Source organism: Macaca fascicularis, chromosome 15, assembly GCF_037993035.2.
Source record: "Macaca fascicularis isolate 582-1 chromosome 15, T2T-MFA8v1.1".
In the NCBI taxonomy this organism is placed as follows: domain Eukaryota; kingdom Metazoa; phylum Chordata; class Mammalia; order Primates; family Cercopithecidae; genus Macaca; species Macaca fascicularis.
Genome location: NC_088389.1, coordinates 45,482,835 through 45,510,604, shown reverse-complemented (window position 1 = coordinate 45,510,604; position 27,770 = coordinate 45,482,835). Strand labels below are relative to the sequence as shown.

Sequence of the window (27,770 nt, the reverse complement as noted above, 5' to 3'; positions counted from 1 at the left end):
ATTTTGGGGATGTTAGACTTTAGGGATTTTGATCTTTCGGGATTTCAACATTTGGAACTATGGCATTCAGAATTTTGTCTTTCAGGATTATGATCCAAATCCCTTCCATTTACGTGTCCTTGACCATGACTGTGTCATGGAGCCATCGTTGCTGCAGGGGAAGCTGGGAAAAATACTTAAGTGAGCACACTGCTGCCTCAACAAATTTGGACTGTCTGTGAGGACTAAGCGAGAACAGACACTGGGTAGGCAAATTAGCAGTCTCTGCCACACCAATTAAATATTAATAGCTATGTTAAGTTCAAAACAGACTGGGGTGCAGTAACTCATGCCTGTAATCCCTGAGCTTTGGGAGGCTGAGACAGGAGAATTGCTTGAGCCCAGTTCAAGACCAGCTTGGGCTACCTAGGGACACCCCTGTCCCTGCGAAAAAAAAAAAAGAAAGAAAAAAGTTCAGAACAAACCAGTCTATGTCCTTTTTTTTTTTTTTTTTTTTTTTTACATTTCTACTTTAACCAAAGTTATATGAAAGAAACATAAATAAGTCAATTTCTAGAGTATGAAGGAGACGTAAGATCATGTAGTCCTGGCATTTTAGGCTTAGAGATTATTAGTGCCTTGTCTGAGACCACAGGGAGCAGTTCCAGGCTTGGGATTTCACGTTCCTGATTCCCATGCCAGTCACTGTTCTTTCCGTTTACTTGGCTGCTTCATGAACTCTGGGTGCTCATCTGTCACTCTTCTGCATATACAAGGTGGCTGGGTTTTGGTTACACTATCTGGCAGAAAATCGTCTAATCCCTTGAATGATTACAATAAAAGTGATACGAGGAAAATTTATGTGTCTTACTTGAGAGTCTTATACGTTCACTTTGTAAGTGTTGATGGTGCTGGCAGTATGTAAACATTCATTCTTCATTCGTTTATTCGACAACAACTGCATACTAGACAATAGGTTATAATGTCCCAAGAACCTTATGAATTTCCATATCCCCAAGTAGGTCCTCACTGAGTGAATAATTAAGTCATAGTTTCTGCCTTCAGGAAATTATTAGGTCTGAGAGACAGACAAGCAAATCAATGATAATAGTACAGCAAAGGCAAATCCCTTGAGATGATACAGGCATGGGTGAAGGGAAGCTAAATAAATCTCTGATGCAGAAAGGGGGTCTGGAAAGATGCCAGTAGGAGGTAGCCCCAGGTTCAGTTTTGAAGGGGCTGGCCAGGTGAGGAAAGAGAAGGGCAGCGTATCAAGCAGAAGAATGAGTTTCTCACCAGTAGGGAGTTTAGAGAAGAGGGGACCACAAGAAGTATGGGAAGAGGACATGGTCATAGGAAATGAGGCTTGAGAGGTGGCCATGGCCACATCAACAGAGACCTTAATAGTATGTTAAAGGATTTGAACCTACCTAACCTCCCTGACAGGGTGCCATGGAGTCAGGTCAGGGAATGGCTCAGGTGTCTGTCCACTTTGGTGTAACCACCTGACATTGTGGTTAGACCGTGGTGCCTGAGTGCAGAGCACCAGCAAGTCACCTCTTGTCACCCACATCTGCAGATAGCCAGGGCCAATAAAATCACACATAAAGATTCCTGTGCCTCCCTGCCCAGTGCTCCCAGGACCCGCCTCTTGGCAAAGCCTTACTAACCTTTCTAGCCCCTTGCAGACTCCACATGTCACCTTTCACTTTCCTACCCATCATGTTGTCCTCACTCTTCAGGGACTCCTAACAAGGGCTTCTTTTTGTCTCCTGCCTAATAAGGAATGATTTGCTTCTATTTGATGGTTGGTTATGCTTGGCTTTATGGGACCCTCAGATGGTGGAAAACACCAGACATACTTTGTAACCTCTAATGGTGGGATGAAAGGCAATATTTCAGGAATTGCAGGCAGCCAGGAGACAGGAAGCCTGATCCTAAGAGTGGTTAGAGCAGGGCCTCCCGCTTCCCCATCCTTGCTGCTTCGGTCTACAGCCTGCCCCTCCAGCAGGTCTTTTCCCGGTCTGTTCTCCCTCCTCTGCTGAATACTTTTCTTTCCCATTTCTCAAATCGAGCTCCTGATCCTCTCCTTGGACTCCTAGTTGCATTGTCGTCTGGTGCCCAGCAGAGAACTGGCGTCCTTTCTCTGACCTCTATCCTAAGATGGATCCAAACCTCCTTTGTTGGCTCTGCCTCTAGTAGCGAAGTTTCTGACGTCAAAGGGTGTCATTGGAGCTGCATCCTCTTGGTTAATGCAAGTAATAGACACAATTTTATTATTGAGGGACCATCTGAACCTCTCTGTCGGTGACTCTGGAAGTAAAATGTACCATGGAAAAGCTCATCTCTTTATTACTTGTTTCTTTTTCCTTCTCTCCTTTTCTCCCCCCTTAGGCAGGAATTATTACAACAATAAAGAAAACTAACAAAATTTTTCTCCAAATCCCACAACCATGAGTCATCAGCTGTTTTTACTTTTCCTGATATTCTCTTCCAGTCCCTGCTCATCTACAGCAACATTAACTAAATTCGGTTTTGAAGTGCATTTCTTTTTTATGCCAAATGATCATATTTGGAACAGACTGAAGTAATCGAGCTATAGGAATATCTTGGGTAATAATGGCTTCTTCTTTTGATTATTTCCCTTTAGGAGTGACACTGCTGATCCTGTAACATGGAGGATTGTCTTCATACCTCATCTGAGAATCTGTCCAAATTGGTCAGCTGGGCCCACAGCCATGGGACTATTTGCAGCCTCATTCCAAACCTGAAACACTTGCTTTCTGAAGGTTCCCATGGGAACCTGACAGCAATGTGGGGCTGTAGTGCTGGCCATGCTTATCACTGGCCGCTAACAGCTACTTGCAGAGCTGGGTCCCAAGAGAGGGTCTGTTTCCAGGATAACAGAAGTTTTAACTCTGATAGTCCCAGTATAATCGGGGTGCCCTCTGAGACACAGACTAGCCCTGTTGAAAGGTACCCTGGGAGACCAGTGAAAGCAAAGCTAGACTGTAACCGGACCAGAGACTCTTGTGACTTCTCCTATTGTAGTGAGCCCTCTGAACTGGATGAAACTGTTGAAGAATATGAAGATGAGAACACCCTGTTTGACATGGTTTGTGAGTCTTCTGTTACAGATGAGGATAGTGACTTTGAACCCCAAACCCAAAGGCCTCAAAGCGTTGCTCGCAAAAGACCTGGGGTAGTCCCATCTTCCCTCCATTCAAGCTCCCAGGCGCAGATGGTTGACGAATGCAGCAATGATGTCATCATCAAGAAAATCAAACAAGAAATCCCTGAAGATTATTACATTGTGGCAAATGCAGAACTGACAGGAGGAGTGGATGGACCAGCCCTATCCTTGACACAGATGGCAAAACCCAAGCCTCAGACTCACGCTGGTCCCTCCTGTGTAGGGTCTGCTAAACTGATTCCCCATGTCACATCCGCCATCAGCACGGAGCTAGACCCACACGGTATGTCTGCATCCCCCTCTGTGATCTCCAGACCAGTTGTCCAGAAGACTGCTAGGGTATCTCTGGCTTCACCAAACAGAGGCCCCCCTGGTACCCATGGCACCAACCAACAGGTGGCCATGCAAATGCCTGTGAGCACATCCCATCCTAACAAACAGATCAGTATCCCCTTGTCTGCCCTGCAGCTGCCTGGACAGGATGAACAAGTTGCCTCTGAAGAGTTCCTGTCCCATCTGCCCAGCCAGGTCTCCTCCTGTGAGGTAGCCCTTTCTCCCTCAGTTAACACAGAGCCAGAAGTGAGCTCCAGTCAGCAGCAGCCCCCAGTCGCTCCAGCCATAACCACTGAGGCCACAGCACAGTGCATACCAGGTATGGCATATGAGGCGACAGCGAGTCCCTCATCCACGCACGCCAGAATTCTGCGCCGTCAGCACTTCTAAAACCATTCACTCCAGTTTGCTAGAATTCAGTCCTTTGTTAGTCATGGAAAGATAGAAACAATGACTCTTATGTCCAGGTGATACTATAAAGGAAATTCATAAGAATTAAGGCCATAACCAGTTGACATACCTTAGGGCTGAGAGGACAGCTGTAAGATTGTTCTGTTGATATTGTAGCGTTAGATTTAAGGTTGATACTTGTCAGCTGAATTTTTATGTAGTAAAGTTATTTTTGAAAGTTTTAAAAATACGTTTTTCTATCAGTAGCAAGGTGTTTAGTTGTTGTTTGAAGCCAAAATGATGTTGAGTAAGGTATATCTTGACAATAGACCTAATGCTTTTCCATTATTATTTATTTGACTGAGCCAACTTGACATTGCTATTCATTTTAGTTGGTGTGGTAGTTAATAAGTTTTTTAAAAAGCAATAGACATTTCTAAAAGAGGTATTTGATCTTTTCTCTTAAAATTTAAAAGAATACGGAAACTTGGATTTCTGGAATCTGTGAGCCTAACTGGAATGGATTGAGAGGAGAGTGAAATAATTGTACGAGGCCCCCGCACCTGTAATTCTAATGTTCTAATGTTCTTTAATTCTGACATTCAATATTTATTTAATCTGGGCCATTAGTATATAAAGGGGTTGGGTCTCATGCTTTTGCCTTCGTGATTCAAATCTAGTAGGTTAGAATAGAAACGTGGACAAGGACAAACAAATGTGCAGAAATCTGTGGCATGTTTTAGTTTATTTCAGCCCTTCTCAAAAACGTCGTGTATTTTGGGAAATGCTTCCTAGAAGCCTGAGGCACCTGTGCCTTTATCCTGAAACTTCCTTGGATTAAGTTGCTTTACAAACTTTTTTTCCAGTTTTAGTATCAACCTTAAGATTCCCAAAGAAGACCTTCAGTTTATGATTTTTGTGAAGACATAGTCGTGGTGTTATTAAGAAGATATTCACTGAAAATATTTCTCTCCTGATTGAAGATCATGCTTTTCAGTTTATTCACTTTTCTCTTTTTTAAATAATAGTTTTATTGAGATACCATTCACATATCATAAAATTCACTCTTTTAAAGTGTACAGTTCAATGGGTTTTGGCGTATTCATAGCATTGTTACAACCATCACCATTATCTAATTTCAGAATATTTTCATCACCCCAAAAAGAAACCCCATACCCTTTAACAGTCACTTTTTCCCTCCTCCTAGTTCCTGGCAACCACTAATCTACTTTCTGTCTATGGATTTTCCTCTTCTATATGTTTCATATACGTGGAATCATGTATTATGTGGTCTTTTGTGACCGCCCTCTTACGCTTAGCATAATGTTTTCAAGGTTAATCCATGTTGTAGCATTTCTTTCCTTTTTATTGCCAAATAATATTTTATTGTATGACTATACCATATTTTATTTTTCCTTTCATCAGTTGATGGACATTTGGGTTGTGTTCGTACTTTGGCTGTTATGAATAATGCTGCTGTGAACATTTGTGAACAGGTTTTTGTGTGAGTGTGTATATTTATCTTGCTTGGGTAACTACCTAGGAGTGGAATTGCTGGGTCCTGTGGTAACTTTATATTTAACTTTTTGAGGAGCTGCCAAAGTGTTTTCCCAAGCAGCTCCATCATTGTACAGCCTCACTAGTAATCTATAAAGGTTCTTATTGCTCCACATTGTCACCAACACTTGTTATTTTTCATGTTTAAAAAAATAATAAATATCCTATTGGGTGTGTGAAGTAGTATCTTATTGGGGTTTTGATTTGCATTACCCTAATGACTAATGGGATTGAAATTTTTTTTCATGTGCTTGTTGGCCATTTGTATATTTTCTTTTGAGAAATATCTACTCAAATCTTTTGCCTATTTTAAAATTGCCTTCCTATTGGTGAGTTTTTGGAGTTCTTTATGTATTCTGAATATGAGATCCTTATCAGGTGTATAATTTGCAAATATTTTCTTCTATCCCATGGATAAGTCCTTTTCTTTCTTTCTTTTAAAAAATATTTTAACGAATTATACTTTGATCATTGAATAGCAGTGTGGTCCTTGGCTAATCTCATCATGAGAGAAAATGTTATCTTTATTAGGCTGGTGAAAGTCTTTGTTCCAGGAAATCTGACTCTTAATATATGTAGGATATAAGTAGTACCTTTTCACTTAAATTGTTATGAACCTGGTTCTAGTTTATTTATTTGTTTGAGCTCTCCTGCCTTTTTAAAAATTATTATTTTAATAGGGTGGAATTCAGAAATGTATTTTGCCAAGTGATCCAGTGTACCCAGTTTGGTGAGAGTATTAGTTGTGTTGCATACCTTTTCAGTAACTCATTCCTGCAAAGCAAGATGCAAGACTTTTCTGCATCTGCCTCATGGATAGCAAATGAGGCCCTGAGGCGCTTTGCTAAACCATATATGAATATATTACTGTCTCATTATTTTGGGAAAGAAATTCAGCCTATTTGAAAAAAAATACTAATCCATTTATTATTGCGTATATTACATTCTCTTAGGTTTTTTTCTTCCCTCATGGAAATTGCACTTCTTATATTAGCTATAAAAAGCAGGCATGCCCAAGAAGAGCATGTAATATGTACGGTCATAAATTGTGATTTGGCTTTACTCTCAGAGGAGGATTAGTTTGGCTTGGAGGTGAACCTTTAAGAAAAACAGTATGAAGACTAGTTATGACGATTTTCCAAGGATGGTCCTCATGTTTTGATCCATTGTTCTGAGGAAGGATATCCTATTGCTAAGATGTCATTAACTTTGGAGAAATACTATTTGAACTGGAAACAGCAGTGGGACAAATAAAACTCAGACTCACATTTTTCTTTTGAGTGAACTGTATAAAGTTAACATAAAATTTACTTTTTACTCTAGTACCTAATTAGATTCTGTGTTCTAAAGTTTTATTTATGTATTTGTGTTTGCATGTTTATTTATAGTAGGTAATCTTCTTTCTAACATAGATTTTAAAAAATTTAGAATCTAGCATACCCAGATTCATGTGAATGACTTTGTTACAAATGGACCTTACATCGTTAATATGTAAAGCGTACTTGGGACTAAGCAAAGAAGACAGGTTCTGAAAGCTAAGTCAGGCTCTTTTAAAGTGGATGCTCTGTACTGGGTCTTTATCAGATCATTGCAGAAATACTGCATATCTTTAGATAACATTTTTAAAATAAATAATTTGGCAAATCACTATTGAGTCAGCCAGAAACAAAGAGAAATTGTTCCATTTTGTTTGGTTTTACTGTTGCCATTTAAATTTGATTCCCATAGTGGAAAATCATCCCTACTTCTGTTCAGAGCTGAACTCATAAAATTATAAAATGTTAATCAAGGTATAGATAAAATCATTAATTTTCATGTCAATCCTGCCATACTGCTCAATCCAAATCTTAGCAAACAATGAATAAAGAGGGCATCTATTATTAGAAGAATTATTGACTACCTACTGGTAGCTTGGATTCCATTAATTTTTGAGGTTTTATGTAAATTTGGGGCATTTGTCATAATGACATTTAAATCTCGATTGCATCATGAGTTAGGGTTTTATGTGTATATTATATTTCTTCAATATACTCACATACACATAGCTTCTTTTATGATTTTGTGCAAGGATCCCTTTTATTAATCAACTCTTTTCCCAGAAGTTCTGTGGTATAAGCAATTTTTGCATATCAAATTTGTATGTATATATATTTTTTCTTTTAAAAAATATATATTTATCTTTTTCTGATAGCTTCATATGGATTCTGCATATATTAGAAATAGTAACTCATAATCTGTCATGTATATTGGAAATACATTTCCCAAGTAACTCAGCCTCTCATGTGTATTGGAACTGCATTTTCCACTTTACCATTAGCTTTTAATTTTGTTGATGACCTTTTTTGAGGTATGAATTTTCTTAATTTTTATGAAGGCGATTATTTCAGCATCTTATCAGTCAATCAATCTTTTCTGTCTTTGGTATTTTGCTTAGGAAGTCCTTTCCATACATTGGGATCACATAAATATTTCTATTTCCCTCTTGTTCTTTTATGGTTTTCTTTCCCTCTCCTCTCCTCTTCCTTTCTTTTTTTTGACATTTGACTTTACAATTAGAATACGTTTTGGGGTAGAACCTCATGTTACTATTTTTGCAGATAGATGTCTCAGCTTCATTTGTTGAATAATTCTCATTCTTCACTGAATTGATTCATATACCACATTTTTGTTTATTATTGGGTCTCTTTATTTTCAGTTCTGTTTTTATTGATCTCTTTATTTTTTTCTTCTAATTTTTACTGTTTGAGTATTTATTTGTATAAATTCATGGTGATTTTATACAAAAAATGCATTCAGAAAGAGAAATGTAGTCTAAATCATTTAATATGCTTTTTGAAAAATTACTCATGTAAAATTGAGTTCAGTGAGCTTTTAAAAATTGATTAAGGTATATATTACTGCCAGTTATTTGGTCTGTGTTGACACAATAGATAATGGTTTCTCTTGTCAAAAGCAGAAAATCTGAGTTAAGATCAGTTAAAGGAGAGAATTAACTGCCTTATAGCCCAAGGACAGATTTTCAAACCAACTTTCACCCGGGCTCAGACAGTATCAAATTTCCCTCTTGCCATTTGCCACCTTGCCTTCCTCCATATTAGATTCACCCGTTATACCTGATCCCTGCATGGATCCAAGATGGTTGTGCTGCTGGTTTCTTGTCCAGCAGTAGACAGAACCTGTGTCACAGCATTCCCAGTCACCGCTAAACGACTCACAGGGGGATCAGGCCCCCACCCTGGAAATGGTATTAAGACCAAGCCTACACAAACTGCATAGCTGAGTGTGGGCGAGGGGTGGAAGTATTCTTCCAAGAACATTCTAGGTATTATTCTTGAGAGGGGCAGTAAACCAGAGATTCTTACTACTGTTTATGGGAGGTTTGTTTTGTTTTCTTTTGAGCATTTAGGTTTTTTTATGTGGGCAGATAGGAAGAGTTGTTATGTGTTTTATTTAAAGGCAGCGAATATTGGAAAAGTGTTCTAAGTGTGGAAATGTATATAAATATGTGTGCTTGTGTATACATACACATGTATATATATACATGGACACATACTTTATATATTTCTTTATTCCGTGAGAAATATATGCCTCTTCTTAAAAGAAGAAACAAGACTAACTGGGCACAGTGGCTCACGCCTGTAATCCCAACACTTTGGGAGGCCAAGGCGGGCAGATCACCTGAGGTCAGGAGTTCGAGACCAGGCTGGCCAGCATGGTGAAATCCCATCTCTTCTAATTTCTGTGGGTACATAGTAGGTGTATATATTTATGGGGTACATGAGATGTTTTGATACAGGCATGCAATGTGTAATACTCACATCATGGAGAAGGGGGTATTCAGCCCCTCAAGCATTTATCCTTTGTTACAGACCATCCGATTATACTCCTCTAGTCATTTAAAAATGTACAATTAAGTTATTATTGACTACAGTCACCTGTTGTGCTATCCCAACTCTTTACTACTCAAGTAATGAGCAAAAAATGTGACGGTGTAACTGCCACACCTTTCCTTTCCTAAGCCTGATACTGTCAGGGAAGAGTTGAGTCTGGTCTGATTTCAGACATGACCAAGGAAACAAGGCTTCCAGTGAGTCCCTTCACCTCACCTTGGTGGTGTTCTTGGGTGGCTGCACGTTCTCTGAGATCTCAGCTCGCCAGTTCCTAACAGGATTGTGGCAGAGGAGAAATGGGATAACTAGAGTTGAAAGGTATCAAGGCCTGTGAGCAGGGTTCAGTGTTCCTTCCCCTCCCTTTTAGTGTACGATTTCCTACATGTGGGGAAGATTCCCCCCAAAGATCACTTCCAAGGTTCGCTTCCCGGATGAGTGAGGGAAATAAGGTTCCAGACTTTCCTGTTAATCTCCGCTCCTGCTCCCCGAGCTGGCCCTGGGCACTGAGGACTTGGGGGAGGCCGGGCAGACACGGCATTTTTGGTCTTTCCTCGTGGCCTCCTGAAACTCTGCGTTTCTAATGTGCTCCCAGGTAGTGCTGGTGGTGATGCTGGTCCACGGATCATATTTTAGTAGACACATGGGTGTAACTACATGAAACTAGAATCTACTTCTCACAGAGTATTGAGCACAATCTAGTGATGGTGATGAAAATAAAAATAATAAAGGTGGCTATTATCCATTTATTGAATGTTTATCGTATGTCAGGTACTCTCTTTAGTGCTTTGCCTACATTTTTGCATTTGGTCCTCACAATAACCCTGACAGGCAGACATTATCATTACTTTACAAATGAGGGAACTGAGTTTCAGAGAAGTGAAATGACTTAACTAAGGTCTCAAGGCCAGAGTAGGGAATCAACTCAAATACATCTGATTCTATTCATCTCTGAGAGATCTGAGAAAAAAATAAAAATAAACACATCAGACTCTAAGCTCCGGGTGGCCAGGCTCCACTCTCCGAGTGGCCAAGGGACCAAGAGAAAGCAGAGAGAGCAGAATATGAATGGCAGTAAGAGTGATTTGTTCTCACCTGCTGAATGATTCAGCAGCTCAGGGGAACCTAGACATCTCTGAAGACCTAAGCCATGTCTCAGGACACTTTCAGATCTTACTCACCATCCACACATGAGATCTAGAGGACAAAGGACTGTAATAGGCAAGTGACAACTCAGCCCTCTAATCTTTTAGAAGATCGGATCGAGTGGCATAGTCCAAAGAACAGCTCTTATTTCAACTAAAGGGAGGAGAAACAGTGATAGCCCTGAAAAAGCTAACTAACAAACAAAAAACGAATCTATAACCAAAGATGACAGCTTCTGTTCAGCACCCACTAGTTCTGTGGAATGAGCTTCTATGCTTCCTATGAAGGGTGGAGGGAAGGATTCAGTGACATGGGATATAGCTGTCACTGAAGCAGCACATATAGTATTCTCTGGCATTGGCAGGTGCATGTTACATGTTTATTGAATGAGTCTCTCCAAAAAAAAAAGAAATGCAGAATCTCAGGCTCCATCCCAGACCCACAAAACCATCATCTGCGTTTAAAAAGATCTCCAGGTGACTTTGTATATGCATTAGAGCTTAAGAAGCAGTGATCTAGGAAATTCAGGATTACAGGCTACATTGTCATTTCATCTGGCCACCCAGTAACATTGAGCACTCTTCCTGTCTGTTGAGCACTCTTCCTGTCTATGTGAGAGAATTCCCTCCTTTGTGCATCTGTACCTCCCCATAGGAGATGCCAGAAACTTGCTTTCCAGGTTTACATTTCAGCAAGGGCAGTCCTGTGACCTTAGGCTTTGCCAGTCAAATACATCCATATCAGACTGGGGGAGCTCGGGGATGCAAATTAAAACAACAAGGTGTACTATCTTACTCCCATCAGAAAGACAAAAACAAAAACAAAAACAAAAACAAAAAACACTTAACTATCCCAAGTGTTATTGAAGGTATGAGAAAATGGGGACATGCTGGTGGAAATACAAATTGGTACAACTACTTTGGAGAGCAATTTACAATATCTAATAAAATTTAAAGTGTGCGTATCATACAACCTTGGAATTCAATTTTTAAATGCCTTAGACTTTCTTATAGTATATAAAAGGAGATATGTATGGGGTCTACAGTGCGACTTCTTGATAACAGGAGAAAAAAAAATCAGTTAACAACCTTAGTGTCTATCAGTAGAGAAATAGATAAATACATTGTGATATATTTTTCAGTGGACTAGACGAATCAGCCAGATGTACACTTATTAATGTAGATAAATCTTGGAAGACAAAGTTGCAGAATATTGTTATATATTAGAATAACACCATACCTGTTTAAAGCACGTGAACATTACGATGTAGTGTGTGTTGCACATACACACACACTTAAACATGGACTGGAAGGAGACACTCCAGATACACAGTAGTGGTTTTCTTTGAGGAAGGGATGATGGAAACAGGTACATGGGAAACTTGAACTGTATCTATAATTTTTTAAAATATGTATGTAACATATATAGTGAAATACGAACATTTATGGTGGGCACTCAGCACTCTGGGAGGCTGAGGTGGGAGGATCACTTGAGCCCAGGAGTTCAAGGCTGCAGTGAGCTATGATTGTGTCATTGCACACCAGCCTAAGCAACAGCAAGACCCAGTCTCTTAAAAAAAAAAAAAAAAAAAAAAAAATCTGAGTGATGGGAACATGAATTTATGTTAACAGGAGGCAACCTTAGCACAGTGCTTCAGGTGTGAACTTTTTTTTTTTTCACACAACAACCTGCATTCATATCCCAGCCCTGCTCCCTTCTTTTCTGGGTTACTTTAGCAAGTTACTTAACCTTTCTGTGGCTTAGTTTTCTCATCTGTAAGGTAAAGATAATAAAGCAATCCTATAGGGTTGATATATATATAGATTAAGTTGAGCTATACAAAGCCCTCTGGTTCATGGTAAACATACTCTAGCTGGTATTCCGTATACTTTTTGAATGTTTAAAAATGTGATTACTGGCTGGGCGCGGTGGCTCAAGCCTGTAATCTCAGCACTTTGGGAGGCCGAGACGGGTGGATCACGAGGTCAGGAGATGGAGACCATCCTGGCTAACACGGTGAAACCCTGTCTCCACTAAAAAATACAAAAAACTAGCCGGGCGAGGTGGCGGGCGCCTGTAGTCCCAGCTACTCGGGAGGCTGAGGCAGGAGAATGGCGTGAACCTGGGAGGCGGAGCTGGCAGTGAGCTGAGATCCGGCCACGGCACTCCAGCCTGGGCGACAGAGCGAGACTCCGTCTCAAAAAAAAAAAAAAAAAAAAAAAGTGATTACTTTTAAAAATAGATCGTGAAGCATAAATAAAATTGTGGAATATTTACGAAGGCATTGTAACATTATTGCTATTACTGAATATGGAATATTTTTGTTAGAAAGCAAACGTTACTACCACTGTCTTCTAGTGTATTTGTTTATGGACAAGGAATTTGAGAATTATCCTCACAAATTTTAACACTTTGGGTTTTCTCCTTACGATTGTGATGAGATGCTGTCATGGGAAAGTTTTTTTAAAGCTCTTCTGTTGGAATAAATAGAAAACACAAAAATGTCTATTATCTATGCAGTACTTTTATTCCAGGATCAACATTGCCTGAGTTACACAAAGTGAGAGGTGGTTTCCTTTATTTTACTGATGGAAATGACACACAAAGAAGGTAGATGGTTTGAAGTTATGCCGGGTGAGAGGGAACCTGGCCCCCTCCTTGTGAACTGAGAGGGACAGGGTTGGTGACCTGCACCGTGCTCCCTGCCCTTGCCTTTGCCTGCGTAGCTACGGGAGTAGTCTAAAGTGCTGACTGCTTCCCCTTCCTCTCCTTTGGTGTCACATCATGCTGATCACTTATCCAAAGTCGAGACTGCTAGGTTATATCCTAAAGAGGTCATTTATTTTTAAAATGAGAATCAAAGAGGACCTAGAGTTTAACAGAAGGATTGACTGTTTCAGGAGCAGAGAGACATGTCCCTTAGTCTTTTTTCTATTAAGTATCTGCACAAGTCACTTGCACTTCAGTTTATCAAACCTGTTTTCAGGATCAAAGACTGGTGGAGATGAAGAATATTAAATTTCCTGCCTCGAGGATATTGTTTATAAAGGAGGCAGACAAACCAGCAACTTCAAGTGTATAAGAAGGAGGTGTATAAAATATAGCTGAAGATACATGAAGAGTAGTTAACTCAGCCTCAGGGAATACATGGAAGGGTATTTCAGGTAGAAGGAATAATGTGAGCAAAGATGGTAGACCAGCAAGGAGTTGACTGTAGCTTGAGAATATATCTCAGTGGAGCCGGGAGAGTTGCTGCTGGAAAGATGGGCTGGAAAGCCACCTGTGAAAGGCTGTGCATATGATGTCACTGTCCTCCGTGGAACTCAGGGGGACACAGTTCATTATCTTAGTATTGGGGAAGTAGGGGCTGGGACAGGAGGGCTGTTTTATAGGGTGACAGTAATCCAGGTGGGAAATGGCAGTAAGTACTCACATGAGATAACAGTGAAGGCATTGGAGAGCAGGAGACAGGTAGGTGTTTTAGGAGTTAAAAATACAGAACTTGGTGATCTGTGAGTGTTTTGCCTCTTAGAGTCTCTGTTGTCACCCACATATTCCCTGTCCAAAGGCACAACACTATTTTAAGTAATACCAAAAGGTCTTCAGGGCACAAAGATCTGCAGTGAAGTCATAGTATTAAGTCCTCTATATGTAGGATAAAGCAGTTTGAAGAGTTCCGAAGCATGTAATGATCATTCATCCAACAAATACCCATTGGAAGCCCACAAAGTGCCAAGTTCAGGTTAGGTACTTTGGATACAGCAACAAACAGAGAAAAAACATGATTCCTGTTCTCATGCTGCCTACATTCTAATGAAAGAAAGACATCTCAAACATCCCTAGTTTGAAAACAAAACAAAACAAAACTTTTAAATATTTCCAGAACCGAGATGCTGTTAATCAAATTGTAAATGATTTTGTAAGACTAAATTGGTTGCCTTTAGATAACACATTCATCAAGGATGATGTATGAATAACAGTGGTTAAATGAACAATTAAGCCACTGTGATAAATGAGAGGCAAGTCTTTCTTAGTAGAGGCTAACCCATCCCATATCATAATTTATTCGAAACACTTTTTACTCAGCTAAAAATAACAAGCCTAGCTGTATTAAAATTGTAATACTGCTTATTTTTGTGGACTAGTGACCTTCTTTAAGAACTAAATGTATATGTGTTTACTAGTATCTGAAAGGCAAAAGTAGAAAAGCAAATTGCTCTGTGTTGTACAAATGCATAATTTTCTGAGAAATTATGTTTCAGTAGCTTTTTAAAATGCTTGCAAATCCTATTTTAGTATCATTTATATTGGTATTTCACACACACACACACACACACACACACACACACACACAAAATCTTCCCAATTGGCGCTTTATTTCTTCAAGGGCATTTTCATATTATACCAATGAAATAAAAACTCTGTTATTGAGATGTATTTAAAGTTTGCCTGTGTGTGATTGAGACTTCCAAATATGTGAAGTATACCCAAATGCAGCAAACCAGCAAATAGCTATAAACGTCAGAATATAATTTCCTTTCAATGAATTGGATTTGACTAAGACTGTGAGGATGCCAGGAACCACTTCAGAACTGAAGTGGTGTTGACCTTTCTAGCTTGGTATCCATTCCTTGAGGTCTGAAAAGATGAAATAATGTACAACCTCAGAGCAAACAAGTCAGTGTCAGGGCAGTGAGGCCTTAGCTCCAGCATCCCATGAATGCAAACGTTATTCCCGTGTCTGTTTTCATTAGCAAAGCAGCAGCCCCCTTCTCCCCACAGGTAGAGCTGCCTGACCATCTTGGGTCTCAGCAGGAGTGGGCAGAATGCAGGTTATCCACTTCATTTTAGGTCCAGCAAGAGCTTCTCTTTCAATATAGATCATATTTATGTAACTAATGGCTTGTATCCCCAAAAGAGTATATTGGAACCAGAAGTATTTTTATTTTATTATTATTATTTTTTTGAGACCGTCTCACTGTGTCGCCCAGACTGGAATGCAGTGGCGTGATCTTGACTCACTGCAACCCCCGCCTCCCAGGTTCAAGCAATTCTCACACCTCAGCGTGCTAAGTAGCTGGAATTACAGGCGTGCGCCACAATGTCTGACTAATTTTTGTCTTTTTAGTGGAGACGGGGTTTCACCATGTTGGCCAGTCTGATCTCGAACTCCTGACCTCAAGTGATCCACCCGCTTTGGCCCCCCAAAGTGCTGGGATTACAGGCATGAGCCACCGCACCTGGCCCAGAAGTATTTTTAGAGCATGGCAAAAATGAAAAAATATGCTTTATGGCTTCAAGGCTATTTTAAGCTTTACTTTAGGTAAGAACAGTGATCAGATTTATAATCAAGTAAATCTGATATAATGATTGATGCACCTTAGTTGGCTTATTGACTGTTATGATACACATATCAGTCTGCTTTTTTAGTACTGCCTTAAAATCGATAGGATTGCTTTCTTAGACCCAAAGAAATCATTTTCATTGCCTTTTTCAATTTTCTTTATTTTTATCATGGTAATACATATATATGGCAATCAATAAAATAATATTCCTGAATAGTAACAATGTCTCACCTTAGTTTTCATCCCAATGCCAGCTCTTCAAAGGAAACTTGTTTTCGATTCCTCCAAAAATCTGAACAAATGCATATACCTCTGTTTCTTGATTTATTAACTGAATAAAATATCTGTAGACTCTTTGTAATGAAAGATGAGGATTTAACTCATTTTCGTTAACTTTCCAATTTGATTGTTGGGTTATTAAAAAACATAAGTAAGCAATAGAAGAAGTTAAAATAATGAGAGGAAATAAATATATTTTCTCCACCTAAGGATGAGGATGTTAGGGATATCAGTGTCCCTGTTCTTTCCACTGTTCTCTCCTCCCTGCTCCTGCTTCTCACAATCTTCTTATCATCACAAGTTTGTTAATATTTTTACTCTCTGTAACTAAGCCTTTTCTGCTTTATCTATAGGTTGATTCTAAATATTCAGAACCAGTAACACCTTTTATGCTATTTTCACCCACAGTGTAAATATTGTTCCTAGCTATTCATATTCTAAGATTGCATTTCTTTTCATCCCGATGAATTTCACAAGCTCTGGTGCACTCAGAGAGGAATGTTTCTAAGGGTTGTTGGGTGGATAAATGACTTAATCCATGTAAAGGGCTTAGAACAATTTCTGGCACAGAGAGTAAGTCTTCAATAAGCCCATCCCAGCATTATTAGTAGTACTGTATTTCATTGCATCTGAAATGTTACTGACTATAAGCAGTATTATTATGTTCCGCAAAGAAAGAAAAGCATGCTACCAATTAAACTGTAATCCCCAGGAATTTAGAGACAAATCTCAGAATTATTAAAATGTGCAGAAGTGTATCTTAGAATCAGTGAAATATATTATTGTTTTGTTATTGTGTGTGTGTTTTCCTAAAGCTTTTGGTGGCCTTTCTTTTTTTTTTTTTTTTTTTGAGACGGAGTCTCGCTCTGCCGCCCAGGCTGGAGTGCAGTGGCCGGATCTCAGCTCACTGCAAGCTCCGCCTCCCGGGTTCACGCCATTCTCCTGCCTCAGCCTCCCGAGTAGTTGGGACTACAGGCGCCCGCCACCGCGCCCGGCTAGTTTTTTGTATTTTTTAGTAGAGACGGGGTTTCACCGTGTTAGCCAGGATGGTCTCAATCTCCTGACCTCGTGATCCGCCAGTCTCGTCCTCCCAAAGTGCTGGGATTACAGGCTGGTGGCCTTTCTTGACAAGAGAACAATGTACCTTCACCATATTTGTTTGCCCATGAGATTCCCATGCTAGTTTCCTGCTACAGTTTGGACTAGTTGATTTACCCTAAACCTAAGTTGATACCCCCACCCTGAGGTTTCCCCTGGGTTGATCCACTGTTCTCCTAACTTCATGTTTCCTCCTTTTTTCCCCTTGTTTTGGTGAAATCCATCAAATAATTTCCCAAGAATGGATTGGTAGGAAGTAACTTTTGGAGTCCTTAAATTGCTGAAAATTTCTTTCCTCTAATACGACTTAAAAAAAAAATACAGATGAGGTCTCCCTATGTTGCCCAGGCAGGTTTTAAACTCTTAGGCTCAAGCAGTTCTCCCACCTCGGCCTCCCAGAGTGCTAGGATTACGGGCATGAGCCACTGTGCCCAGCTCTCTAATATGATTGAAAGAGATCCTCAATACTTGTTCCTTTGGCAAGGGTTATAGCTACAAAAACTCCCAAATCTTGTTGAGAATTTTAATTAGAAATTTTTAAAAGGTGATCTTCTGTTCTTGAGTGATCGTTTCCTTCAGTTTTTCTGTTCCTTTTCTCTCATTTTTCTCTGATTCTGCCAGTTTTCTTGTGATGCCTTGTCTACTTGTTTGTTCATATTTAAGAATGCAGGACAGGCTGGGCACAGTGGCTCATGCCTGTAATCCCAGCACTTTGGGAGGCTGGGGCAGGCGGATCACCTGAGGTCAGGAGTTAAAGACCAGCCTGACCAACATGGAGAAACCCCGTCTCTAAAATACAAAATTAGCTGGGCATGGTGGTGTGTGCCTGTAATCCCAGCTACTAGGGAGGCTGAGGCAGGAGAATCGCTTGAACCCGGGAGGTGGAAGTTGCGGTGGGCCGAGATTTCTCCGACCTGAGCAACAAGAGTGAAACTCCGTCTCAAAACAAAGGGAAAAAAAAGAATGCAGAACAGAAATCTGGTGTAGGTTTCTGCTGCAGTTGTGTAAATAGGTTTTTGTCCCACTAGGCCTGAAAGTAGGATGGGGTATGTTGTGAAAAGTAGGATGGGACATGTTGATTGGCAGGGCTCCCTTTCCAGAGCAGGTAGAGAGCTGGCACTTGGTCAGCAGGCCTCCATTGACAGGGCTCAGATACCAGTACCCAAGTTAGAGGTCTTGGCTCTCCCATGTGATGGGTACCATTTCCTTAGCAAAATTGTTTCTGATTTTTTTCTGGAAAGGAGCTGGGGTAGGATAGTGGGGAGTAGGGATGTACTGGCTGGTACAGCCATTATAAGTTTTTCATTAGTCTCCTGGGTTCAGATCCGCTTGTTACTGCCACCCTGTCTTACCAGTTGTCCCTCAGCCCGGAGCCTTTCCAAGGTTCCAGCAGATGACTGGCTTCCACCTTGGATGCAGCCCCTGCATAGTGTGATCTGGTCTCTCATACTGCCATGTGTGGTCCCCTGACCATTGGCATCATCTGGGGGCTTACTTAAAATGTGGAATTTCAGGCCCCAGGAGACCTACTGAATCAAAATCTGCATTTTAATGAGGTCCCTGAACGATTTTATTCACTTTAAGATTTGAGAACAGTTCAAGGCTACAGTTTCATTGCTATGTCTTAATTTTTAATACATGCCATCAACTCTCCTCCAAAGCTTTGTTAGAATCCTCATTAGGTGACAATCCTGACCCATCAAGCTCCAGACACCTTTTTTTTTTTTTTTTTTTTGAGACGGAATGTCACTCTTGTTGCCCAGTCTGGAGTGCAGTGGTGCGATCTCGGCTCACTATAACCTCCCGCTCCCAGGTTCAAGTGATTCTCCTGCCTCAGCCTCCTGAGTAGCTGGGATTACAGGCGCCAGCCACCACACCTGGCTAATTTTTGTATTTTTAGTAGAGACAGGGTTTCACCATGTTGGCCAGACTGGTCTCAAACCCCTGACCTCAGGTGATCTACCTGCCTCAACCTACCAAAGTGCTAGGATTACAGGCATGAACCACCACGCCTGGCCCAGACACCATTCTTTAACCTCTTGCTAACTAACCATGGCAGACCTCAGAACATTTCCGGGCAGTAGTTACTGAGAGTGGAGGTGGGGGCCAACATAATGATGAAACATTGAATTTTGAAAGATGTAGTTGGTCCCAATGAATAAAGTTCAGGCATTTTCTCTTACAGCAAAATTTCATAATTGTGTATAATATGATTGATTAAGAAAGTTGATATGTCTAATACAGATTACCATTAATTATAATTCACCCTACTGTCACCCTGACATCCAGCATCTCTAGGAGCCTCTGGGCTTTATGCATTATAATTTTGAAGGTGACAGATATATGTAAGAACTCTGCTGTGTTACTCCTGGTGGTGATAAGGAAAAGAAGGGCTGTAACTCATGAGCAAAACTTAAATGCATTGAAATGCTGGATTTACTTGGTGATGGTTTAGCTTTTATGGCTATATACTTAAAGCAATAAAAACAACTTTTAGAATTGGAATTCATATAGGAAAAAAAATTTTGCTATTATATATTTAAAACCATGACTTCATTCCTTTTTATTTTTTATAGAAGTATTCCTTTTTAATTCAACATTTGATAAGTGGATTTTTTTTTTCTTTTTAGGAATGTAACTGTCATGTTAAACTACATATTGTTCTTAAAAAGCAGCATGAGGCCAGCTGTGGTGGCTCGTGCCTGTAATCCCAGCACTTTGGGATTCTGAGATTGGAGGATTGCTTGAGCCCAGGAGTTTGAGACCACCTCGGGCAACATAGAACTTGTCTCCACAAAAAAGAAAAGAAAATTTGCGATGTGTGATAGTGTGTGCCTGTGGTCCCAGCTCCTTTGGAGACCGAGGTGGGAATGTTATATATAAAGTTTTGGTGCTGCAAAAGGAATAGTACTCAAATATAAAATTTTCTTTTTAATTCTCAGCAAGGCAAGTTAGTTGTATAGAAGGGTGCCCCCTTACAGATGGAGCAATGGTGAGTGCACACTTGGACAAGGGAGAGGAAGGGGTTCTTATCCCTGATGCACGTAGCCCCTGCTGCTGTGTCATTCCCCTGTTGGCTAGGGTTAGACCGCACAGGCTAAACTAATTCTGATTGGCTAATTTAAAGAGAATGACGGGAGTCAGGGCAGAGCAGGTTAATTGGAATGAGTTAGAGTGGAGCAGGTGATCGGAATGAGTCGGGGTGGAGCAGGTAATCAGAATGAGTCAGGGTGGAGTAGGTAATCGAAAAAGGTTGCTTTACGAGGAAGTTAAGTTTAAAAGTAGAAGACAAATAATTGAACATACTGACATATTAATTGTTTGAAAAGAAATTTAGAACTCATATCTAACAGGAAGATTGCCTGAGCCCAGGAGGTTGAAACTGCAGTGAGCCAAGATCACACCACTGCACTCCAGCGTGGGCAACAGAGGGAGACCCTGTCTCAAAAAAAGAAGCGTAGAATTTAGATCAGGACTGCTTGGCTTTAACACTTCTACCCACGTCACTTTGGGCAAATCACTTAAGCTTTCTGTTCCTCAGTTTCATCATCTATAAAATAAGGAAAGTCACAGTATGTTTTAATAGGGTCATTGTAAGGAACAAGTTAATCAAAGTAAAGCTCTTAGAGAGAAGTGCCTGATACATAGTCAGTGATTGATAACTATTAGCTGCTGATGCCATAAGTTGGAAGTACTTTAGTAGCAATGCAGGATGGGAATTGTAGTTTTCATTAGTCATCCTGGTTCAGGATTTAAAAATAAGACAGTAAGATAACACCTTAGTAGAAGAGAGGTAGCCTGGGTAAGACAGTGCTAAAACCTAGAAAATTCCCTTTTGGCGACAATTAATTGGATCTGAGTAGCAGCCACACTCTGAAATAGGGCAGGTGGTTTTCAGGTAATGGGACAATGGAATACCATGTGGTAGAAAGAATGAGGTATGTCTATATGGACTGAATGGACTTGTGTTCATTTTGCCAATGTTGTATAAAAACTGTCAAAACTATGTATGCAATAGCCTGTTTTTATAAAACAAAAAAGCTGTTTGTTTTAGTACACATAGAAAAGGGTTGGCAAGGATAACACTAAATGGTTTATGGTAGTTACTCCTGAAGAGTAGGAACTGAGAGAGTTTTGAGGTGGAATACTTTTTATTCTGTGTACTTTTTGGTTTTAATTTTTGTCATGATGTGTATTGCCTTTTAAAATTAAATTGAAATTAAAAATAAAATCTTTTTACATGACAGAAAGCAAAGGGGCTCACACATCCCTTATTTGCACCAGTCAATGTTATTTTCAGGGTTCCAGCTCTGCCAGGTGGTGGAACTAAACTGCAGGTTCTGAATATACATCAGTAACCCCCTTATATGTGAAATTGATACAGCTTGGCCCATAACCAGTTCCCGACCACAAACTAAAAGGCCACGGAGGGGGTCAATGAAAGCTGAAAATTATCTTATATGACGTGATGGCAGATTTAACAGCAGCTGGACCACATGCCCACCTTTTCGGGGGGCTTAGATTACTGGTCTAAAAACTAACAAAATTTGAAAGAATTGTTCCATAATTGGGGATAAAGAGTTTATGTCTGACTGGGGATGGAGAGGTGCACTGGGACTATATTTGTTTTTTGGTTTTTGTTTTGTTTTGTTTTGTGAGACAGGATCTTCCTCTACGCCCAGGCTGGTCTTGAACTCCTGGCTTCAAGCAGTCCTCCCACCTTGGCCTCTCAAAGTGCTGGGTACAGGTGTGAGCCACCGAGCCCAGCCTATATTTGTAGAGTTAGTAAGTAAAACAAGTTGTCAAGATCCAGAGATGGGCAGAAACTAAGGGCTTCAGACAATTCTTGTGGTAGAATACCTTCCTCAAGCACCAACTGCAAGGAAGACTTGTCTGTTTTGTTTTGTTTTGTTTTTTAGACAGTAGGATCTTGCTCTGTCACCCAGGCTGGAGTCCAGTGGCATGATCGTAGTTCACTACAGCCTCGAGCTCCTGGGTTCAAGCAATCCTCCCACCTCAGTCTCCTAAGCAGCTAGGACTACAGGCATGCACTACCACATCTGGCTACTTTTATTGTTTTTTGTAGAGACAGGATCTCACTACGTTGCCCCAGCTGGTCTCAAACTGCTGGCTTCCAACAGTGCTTCTACCTCAGCTTCCCAAAGTGCTGGGATTACAGAGGTGAACCAGTGAGTCCAGCCAAGGGAGACCTTTAAATGTAGTATAGTTGGAAAGTTCTGGAAGGTGGGGAACATAGATGTTGCTGGACGGCAGCAATTTCTGCCAAATGTTTTCCAGTTTACAGAGATATAATCCATACCATAAAATACATCCTTTAAAGTGCACAATTAAAATGAAGTGTACAATTCAATGGTTTCAAGTATATTGTTGTGCTGCCATCACCACTGTGTAATTCCTGAACATTTCATTACCCCATTGCTTCTCTCACTCCCTTCTCAGCCCCTGGGAGCCACTAGTCTATGGATTTGCCTATTCTAGACATTTTATGTAAGTACAGTTGTACAATAGGGGACCTTTTCTATGTGGTTTCTTAGCATAACGTTTCAAGATATATCTGTGTTATAGTATCTGTCAGTACTTCATTTCTTCTTACAGCAGAATCATATTCCTCATATATACATATATCACTTTGTTTATCCATTCAGGAAGTGATGGGCATTTGGGTTGTTTTCATTTTTGGCTATTATGAATAATGCTTTGCTGTGAATAGTCATATACAGGCTTTTGGGTGGATAGGTTTTTCGGTTATCTTGGGGATATACGAGTGAACTTGATAGGTCGTATGCTAACCATTTTAACTTTTTGATGAACTGCCATTCAAGTTGTTTTCCTAAATGGCTGTGACATTTTACATTCCCACCAGCAATGTATGTGGGTCCAGTTTCTCCACGTCCTTGCCAACATGTGTTACTATCTGACTTTTGATTATAGCCATCCTAGTGGTGTGAAGTGGTACCTCATTGTGGTTTTAATTTGCATTTCTCTAACAATCTTGAGCATCTTTTTATGTGTTTCTGCCATACTTAATATAAGAGAGTTTTAAAACATAGGGACATCTATGTATTTTCACTCAAGTTAGCAGTGATCAATAAATATTAATACTTTCACTTTACCTGTGATACATAAATAAAACTGTTTCTGACCTCCTTTCTTCATCTCTCAAAGTGATTGATAGAAACAGAATTTTGTTAGTTTCCGTATAAAAGGACACATAACTGTGATAATAATAGAAAAACAATGAGATACAAGATAATCCCTAATGAAGTGATGAAGCTATAGCACTGAGTGATAGGGCTCAGTGCTCTCTAAGATAGTCACACAGTGATCCATTGCAGTGCCAGCAGAAAACATTAGATTTCCTGATTTTTATTTAATCTAAGAAAGAAGTTAAGCTGGCCGGGTGCAGTGGCTCACGCCTCTAATCCCAGCACTTTGGGAGGCCAAGGTGGGTGGATCACCTGAGGTCAGGAGTTTGAGACCAGCCTGCCCAACATGGTGAAACCCCATCTCTACCAAAAACACAAAAATTAGCTGGGCGTGGTGGGGCATACCTGTAACCTCAGCTACTGGGCGGGCAGAACTGAGGCAAGAGAATCACTTGAACCCAGGAGGCAGAGGTTGCAGTGAGCTGACATTGTGCCACTGGTACTCCAACCTGGGCGACAGAGTGAGACTCCATTTAAAAAAAAAAAAAAGATGAAATTAAGCTTTACTAACCTTTAATATATTGATTGGCAGTAGGACTTATACATAGTGTAAATAAATATATATATATTCTGGGGCTGTTGTTTGAAAGCATTCTTTTTTTTTTTTTTCTTTGAGATGGAGTTTCACTCTTGTTACCCAGGCTGGAGTGCAATGGTGCGTTCTCAGCTCACCTCAACCTCCGTCTCCCGGGTTCAAGCGATTCTCCTGCCTCAGCCTCTTGAGTAGCTGGGATTACAGGCATGTGTCACCATGCCCGGCTAATTTGTAGTTTTAGTAGAGACGGGGTTTCTCTATGTTGGTCAGGCTGGTCTCGAACTCTTGACCTCAGGTGATCTGCCCGCCTCGGCCTCCCAAAGTGCTGGGATTACAGGCGTGAGCCACTGCGCCCAGCCAAAAACATTTTTACATATGGGGTATACAATCAAAAAAGCTGGGCCCTCTAACTAGGACAGTAAATGAAATGACTGATTATAGTTGAGAATTTTTTTTAATAACTCAATTATTAATTTTCACCCTTCATTTAGCAGGGAAAATAATACTTATTGTTCTAGGGTATACCGTTTCTATGAATCTGACTTTAGAGTTTGATTAAAGAAATATAAATATATCTTTTTAAAAAATAGTACCTGAAATTATATTTTACAGAATATTTTTAGTCTCTAGGATATATTGAGATTTATGTTACAGGTCACTAGCTTTTTAACACTTTGTATACTGTTAGAATTAATTGTACTAAATTATTATTCTGTGTTATGGAAGGCAACCATATCATAATTGAAAGAAAAGCTTTATTTTCCTGTTTTGCCTGTACTTATAAATGAGTATAGAATGCTAATCCATATAGGAAAATACCTATTTTTTTTTCTTTATAGTGTCATGGAACAACATAATTTTTATTTTATAATGAACTTCTCAAAAATATGTTTTGCTATTGTCCGTTGACCCACTTAGAAATCAGCATCCTCCTATCCATTAGGTTATTACTTCTTGGGTGGAATTTAATGAATATTAATAGCCTAACTCAGAAGAGAAGCAGGTAATTTATTATAGCTTTGTGCATTTCCATTTTTATGTGTTATCTGTTTTCCTTTTGCTTTATGTGCCATACATCTTTTGTTTCAAATTGATTAATAATGCCTTTTTGTTTTTGATTTGTACTATGCATTTTTAGTAAAAGATGCCTTCATATTTTGATCCTTACTGATTAAGATATGCAATAAATGTAGATATGTAAATTGAGTGTAAATTTAAAGGAAGGAATGGTTTCTAATCAAGTGTTTGTGATAACTATTTCTGTTGTGGTATAGTAACAGTATTGCATCTCTTAGATTCATCAGATGTTACCTCTAATGTTTTGTTCTCAGTCATTGCAGCCATAAAATTTCAGTAAACTCGTGAAAAGCACCTTTCAAATACTCAGTATGAGTTCTGACTGTCATACTGATGAACTGTTAACAAAGGTGATCTTATTTAACTTCCCAGACTCCCCTTCAGTCTGCAGAGTCATATGCTGTTGGCTCTCTTTGATTACTACATGCAAAATAGCAATAATAATAGCCAACACTTCTAGTGTGCTTATTATGTCACTAATTATTTATGTTAACTCAGTTCTCACAACTCTCTGAAGATAGGACTATAATTAACTCCATTTTACAGATGAAGAAACTAAGTCACAGAAAGAGTTATTGGAGGTCACACAGTAAGAAGGTGGGGAAGCTGGAATTTTGACCCAGGTGGTTTGATTCCCAGATTTATGCTCTTAACCAGTAAGCCCCCTTGCCATGGTGATGCTTCTCTTACATGTCTCAGCATCCTCCTTCTTGACTGTTCCAGGACATGGGCCAACTTTCCCTCAGTTTGCTTTATTCCTCCAAAAACTTCATTGTCAAAACTTCTCCTCCTGCTCTTCTTTTTCTTGTTCCAATCTCTAACTGCTTTGTTAGATGGAAATCAGAGTGGTTAACAGTTGAGAAAGACACGTACAGACATGCTTAAAACCGTGCCTACCATGTTTAGATGCTGAATATGTTTTTGTTGAATGTTGAAGCAAATATGCAAATAGTAAAGTTTCTAGAAATGAAAAAGGAGATCACTTTCATTTTCTCTGTTTTCTTTTGGCTTTATATTTTTCTTACATAGTTTTAGTGTTTATTTTCTGATAGTCAAGTTAATTCACTTACTTAACAAATATTAACTAATGAGTGCCTGCTATTCATTTCTTGAACCATGGATGAAACAGTGGGGAATAAAAGTTGCATTCTAGTCTGAGCTCCTCATAGAGCTTACTTAAGTTTTAGACATTAATCAAGTAGTCACAGATATAGATGATTATAAATTGTTAAACATGCTGTGGTAGGAAAAAGCAGAGAATTGGTTGGCATAAGGAGAGGATAATGGAAGATTTTTTTTTAAGGAAGTGACATTTGACCTGAGAATGAAGGATGAGAGGTTTGGAAGTGGAGGCCGGGAGCGTATTCCTGAGAGAGGGGCCGGCTCGTGCAAATGCTTTGAGAGAGAAGATGCCTTAAGATTCTGAAAGGAAAGCATATTTGACAACGTGCATTGAGGCCACTGTCATTGGCATGGAGGAAACCATGTGAGCTTGGTTTCAGATGGGGCTGGTGAGGTGACCAGAGCCTTGTGGATCGAGATACTGAAGATTGAACTTTCACTTAAGGACAATAGAAATTCAGGGAAGGAATTTAAGCAGGGGAGTGACGTGGACAAACTGGGAATCCAGAAAACTCATAAACTCAGGCTGCTGTGTGAAGAACATTTTGAATGAGGGCAAGAGTGAGCATAGGGAATTCTCAGTAGCTAAGTAAGGAATTTCTGTGTCACCCATGGAAAATAAAACCAGTGCCCAACCCTTCTTCAAGTCTTAAAATCTATAATTTTATATGATCAAAAGGAATACATCAGAAATATCCAGGCATTACTGTGTTAATAGTAGTTTTTCTCTTGAACATGTCACAAAGCAATATATCCTGAGAAAAACAAAACAGGACACAAAAGAAAACTGAAGTGTATAATTAAGACAGAATGGACTAGACTCTTGGTAATTAAAGAGTACTATTTTTAGGCCAAGCATGGTGGCGCACACCTGTAATCCTAGCACTTTGACTTTGGGATGCCTGGGTGGGAGGATCGCTTGAGGCTAGGAGTTTGAGAGCAGCCCAGCCTGGATAACATAAGGAGACCCCATCTCTACAAAAAATTCAAGAATTCGTGGCATGCAGTAGCGTGTGCCTGTAGTTCCAGCTGTTGGTAAGACTGAGACAGGAAGATTGCTTGAGCCCAGGAGTTCAAGATTACAGTGATTGAGCCACTGCACTCTACTCTGGGTGACAGAGCAAGACTAGAGCAAAAAAAAAGGGAAAGTAGTATTTTAAATTAAAGTTTTGCATTGGAAAGCTATGCATCACAGAACTTTCAGTGGCTATCTTTGGATGATAGATTTACCAACAGTTTTTACTTTCTTCATACTTTTTTTATTTTGTGGGGAAAAATTTTGTATTAACCATATTTTGCTTTTATGATAAAACTAATGAATTTATTTTTATTAGGGGAAAATGCATCATGTAACATTTTCCTTATGTGTATAGTGACCCTTTATCTGTTTTTTAAACTAAAGTTTATTCCTAAATTAGAAGATGCTTATGTACAGCAGATTTAAGGGTTTGTAAACTCACTGAAGTGAAATGCAGTCATTGCTTCAGAACTGTGAAAGGACTCATTTTTAGCTTTGAAAATGATTTAATGTTCAATAAAAACTTTTTTCTGAAGAGTCAGTGTTGAAAACAATGGAACAACATGTATAGGTTGTTGAAATAA

General features: G+C 39.7%; 1 protein-coding gene across 5 annotated transcripts in view; it reads left to right on the top strand.

Annotated features, from left to right (window-relative positions):
• KIAA1958 (KIAA1958 ortholog) overlaps positions 1-27,770 on the top strand; it is a 170,455-nt gene that overhangs the window by 82,279 nt on the left and 60,406 nt on the right. For all 5 annotated transcript variants that reach the window (XR_012424464.1, XM_005581049.4, XM_074016810.1 and 2 more), the window contains exon 2: positions 2,630-3,824. Coding sequence is in view for 4 of the 5 variants with exons in the window: in XM_005581049.4 (XP_005581106.1) it covers positions 2,654-3,824 (1,171 nt within the window). In the remaining variant the exon portion in view is untranslated. The remainder of the gene's footprint in view (positions 1-2,629; positions 3,825-27,770) is intronic.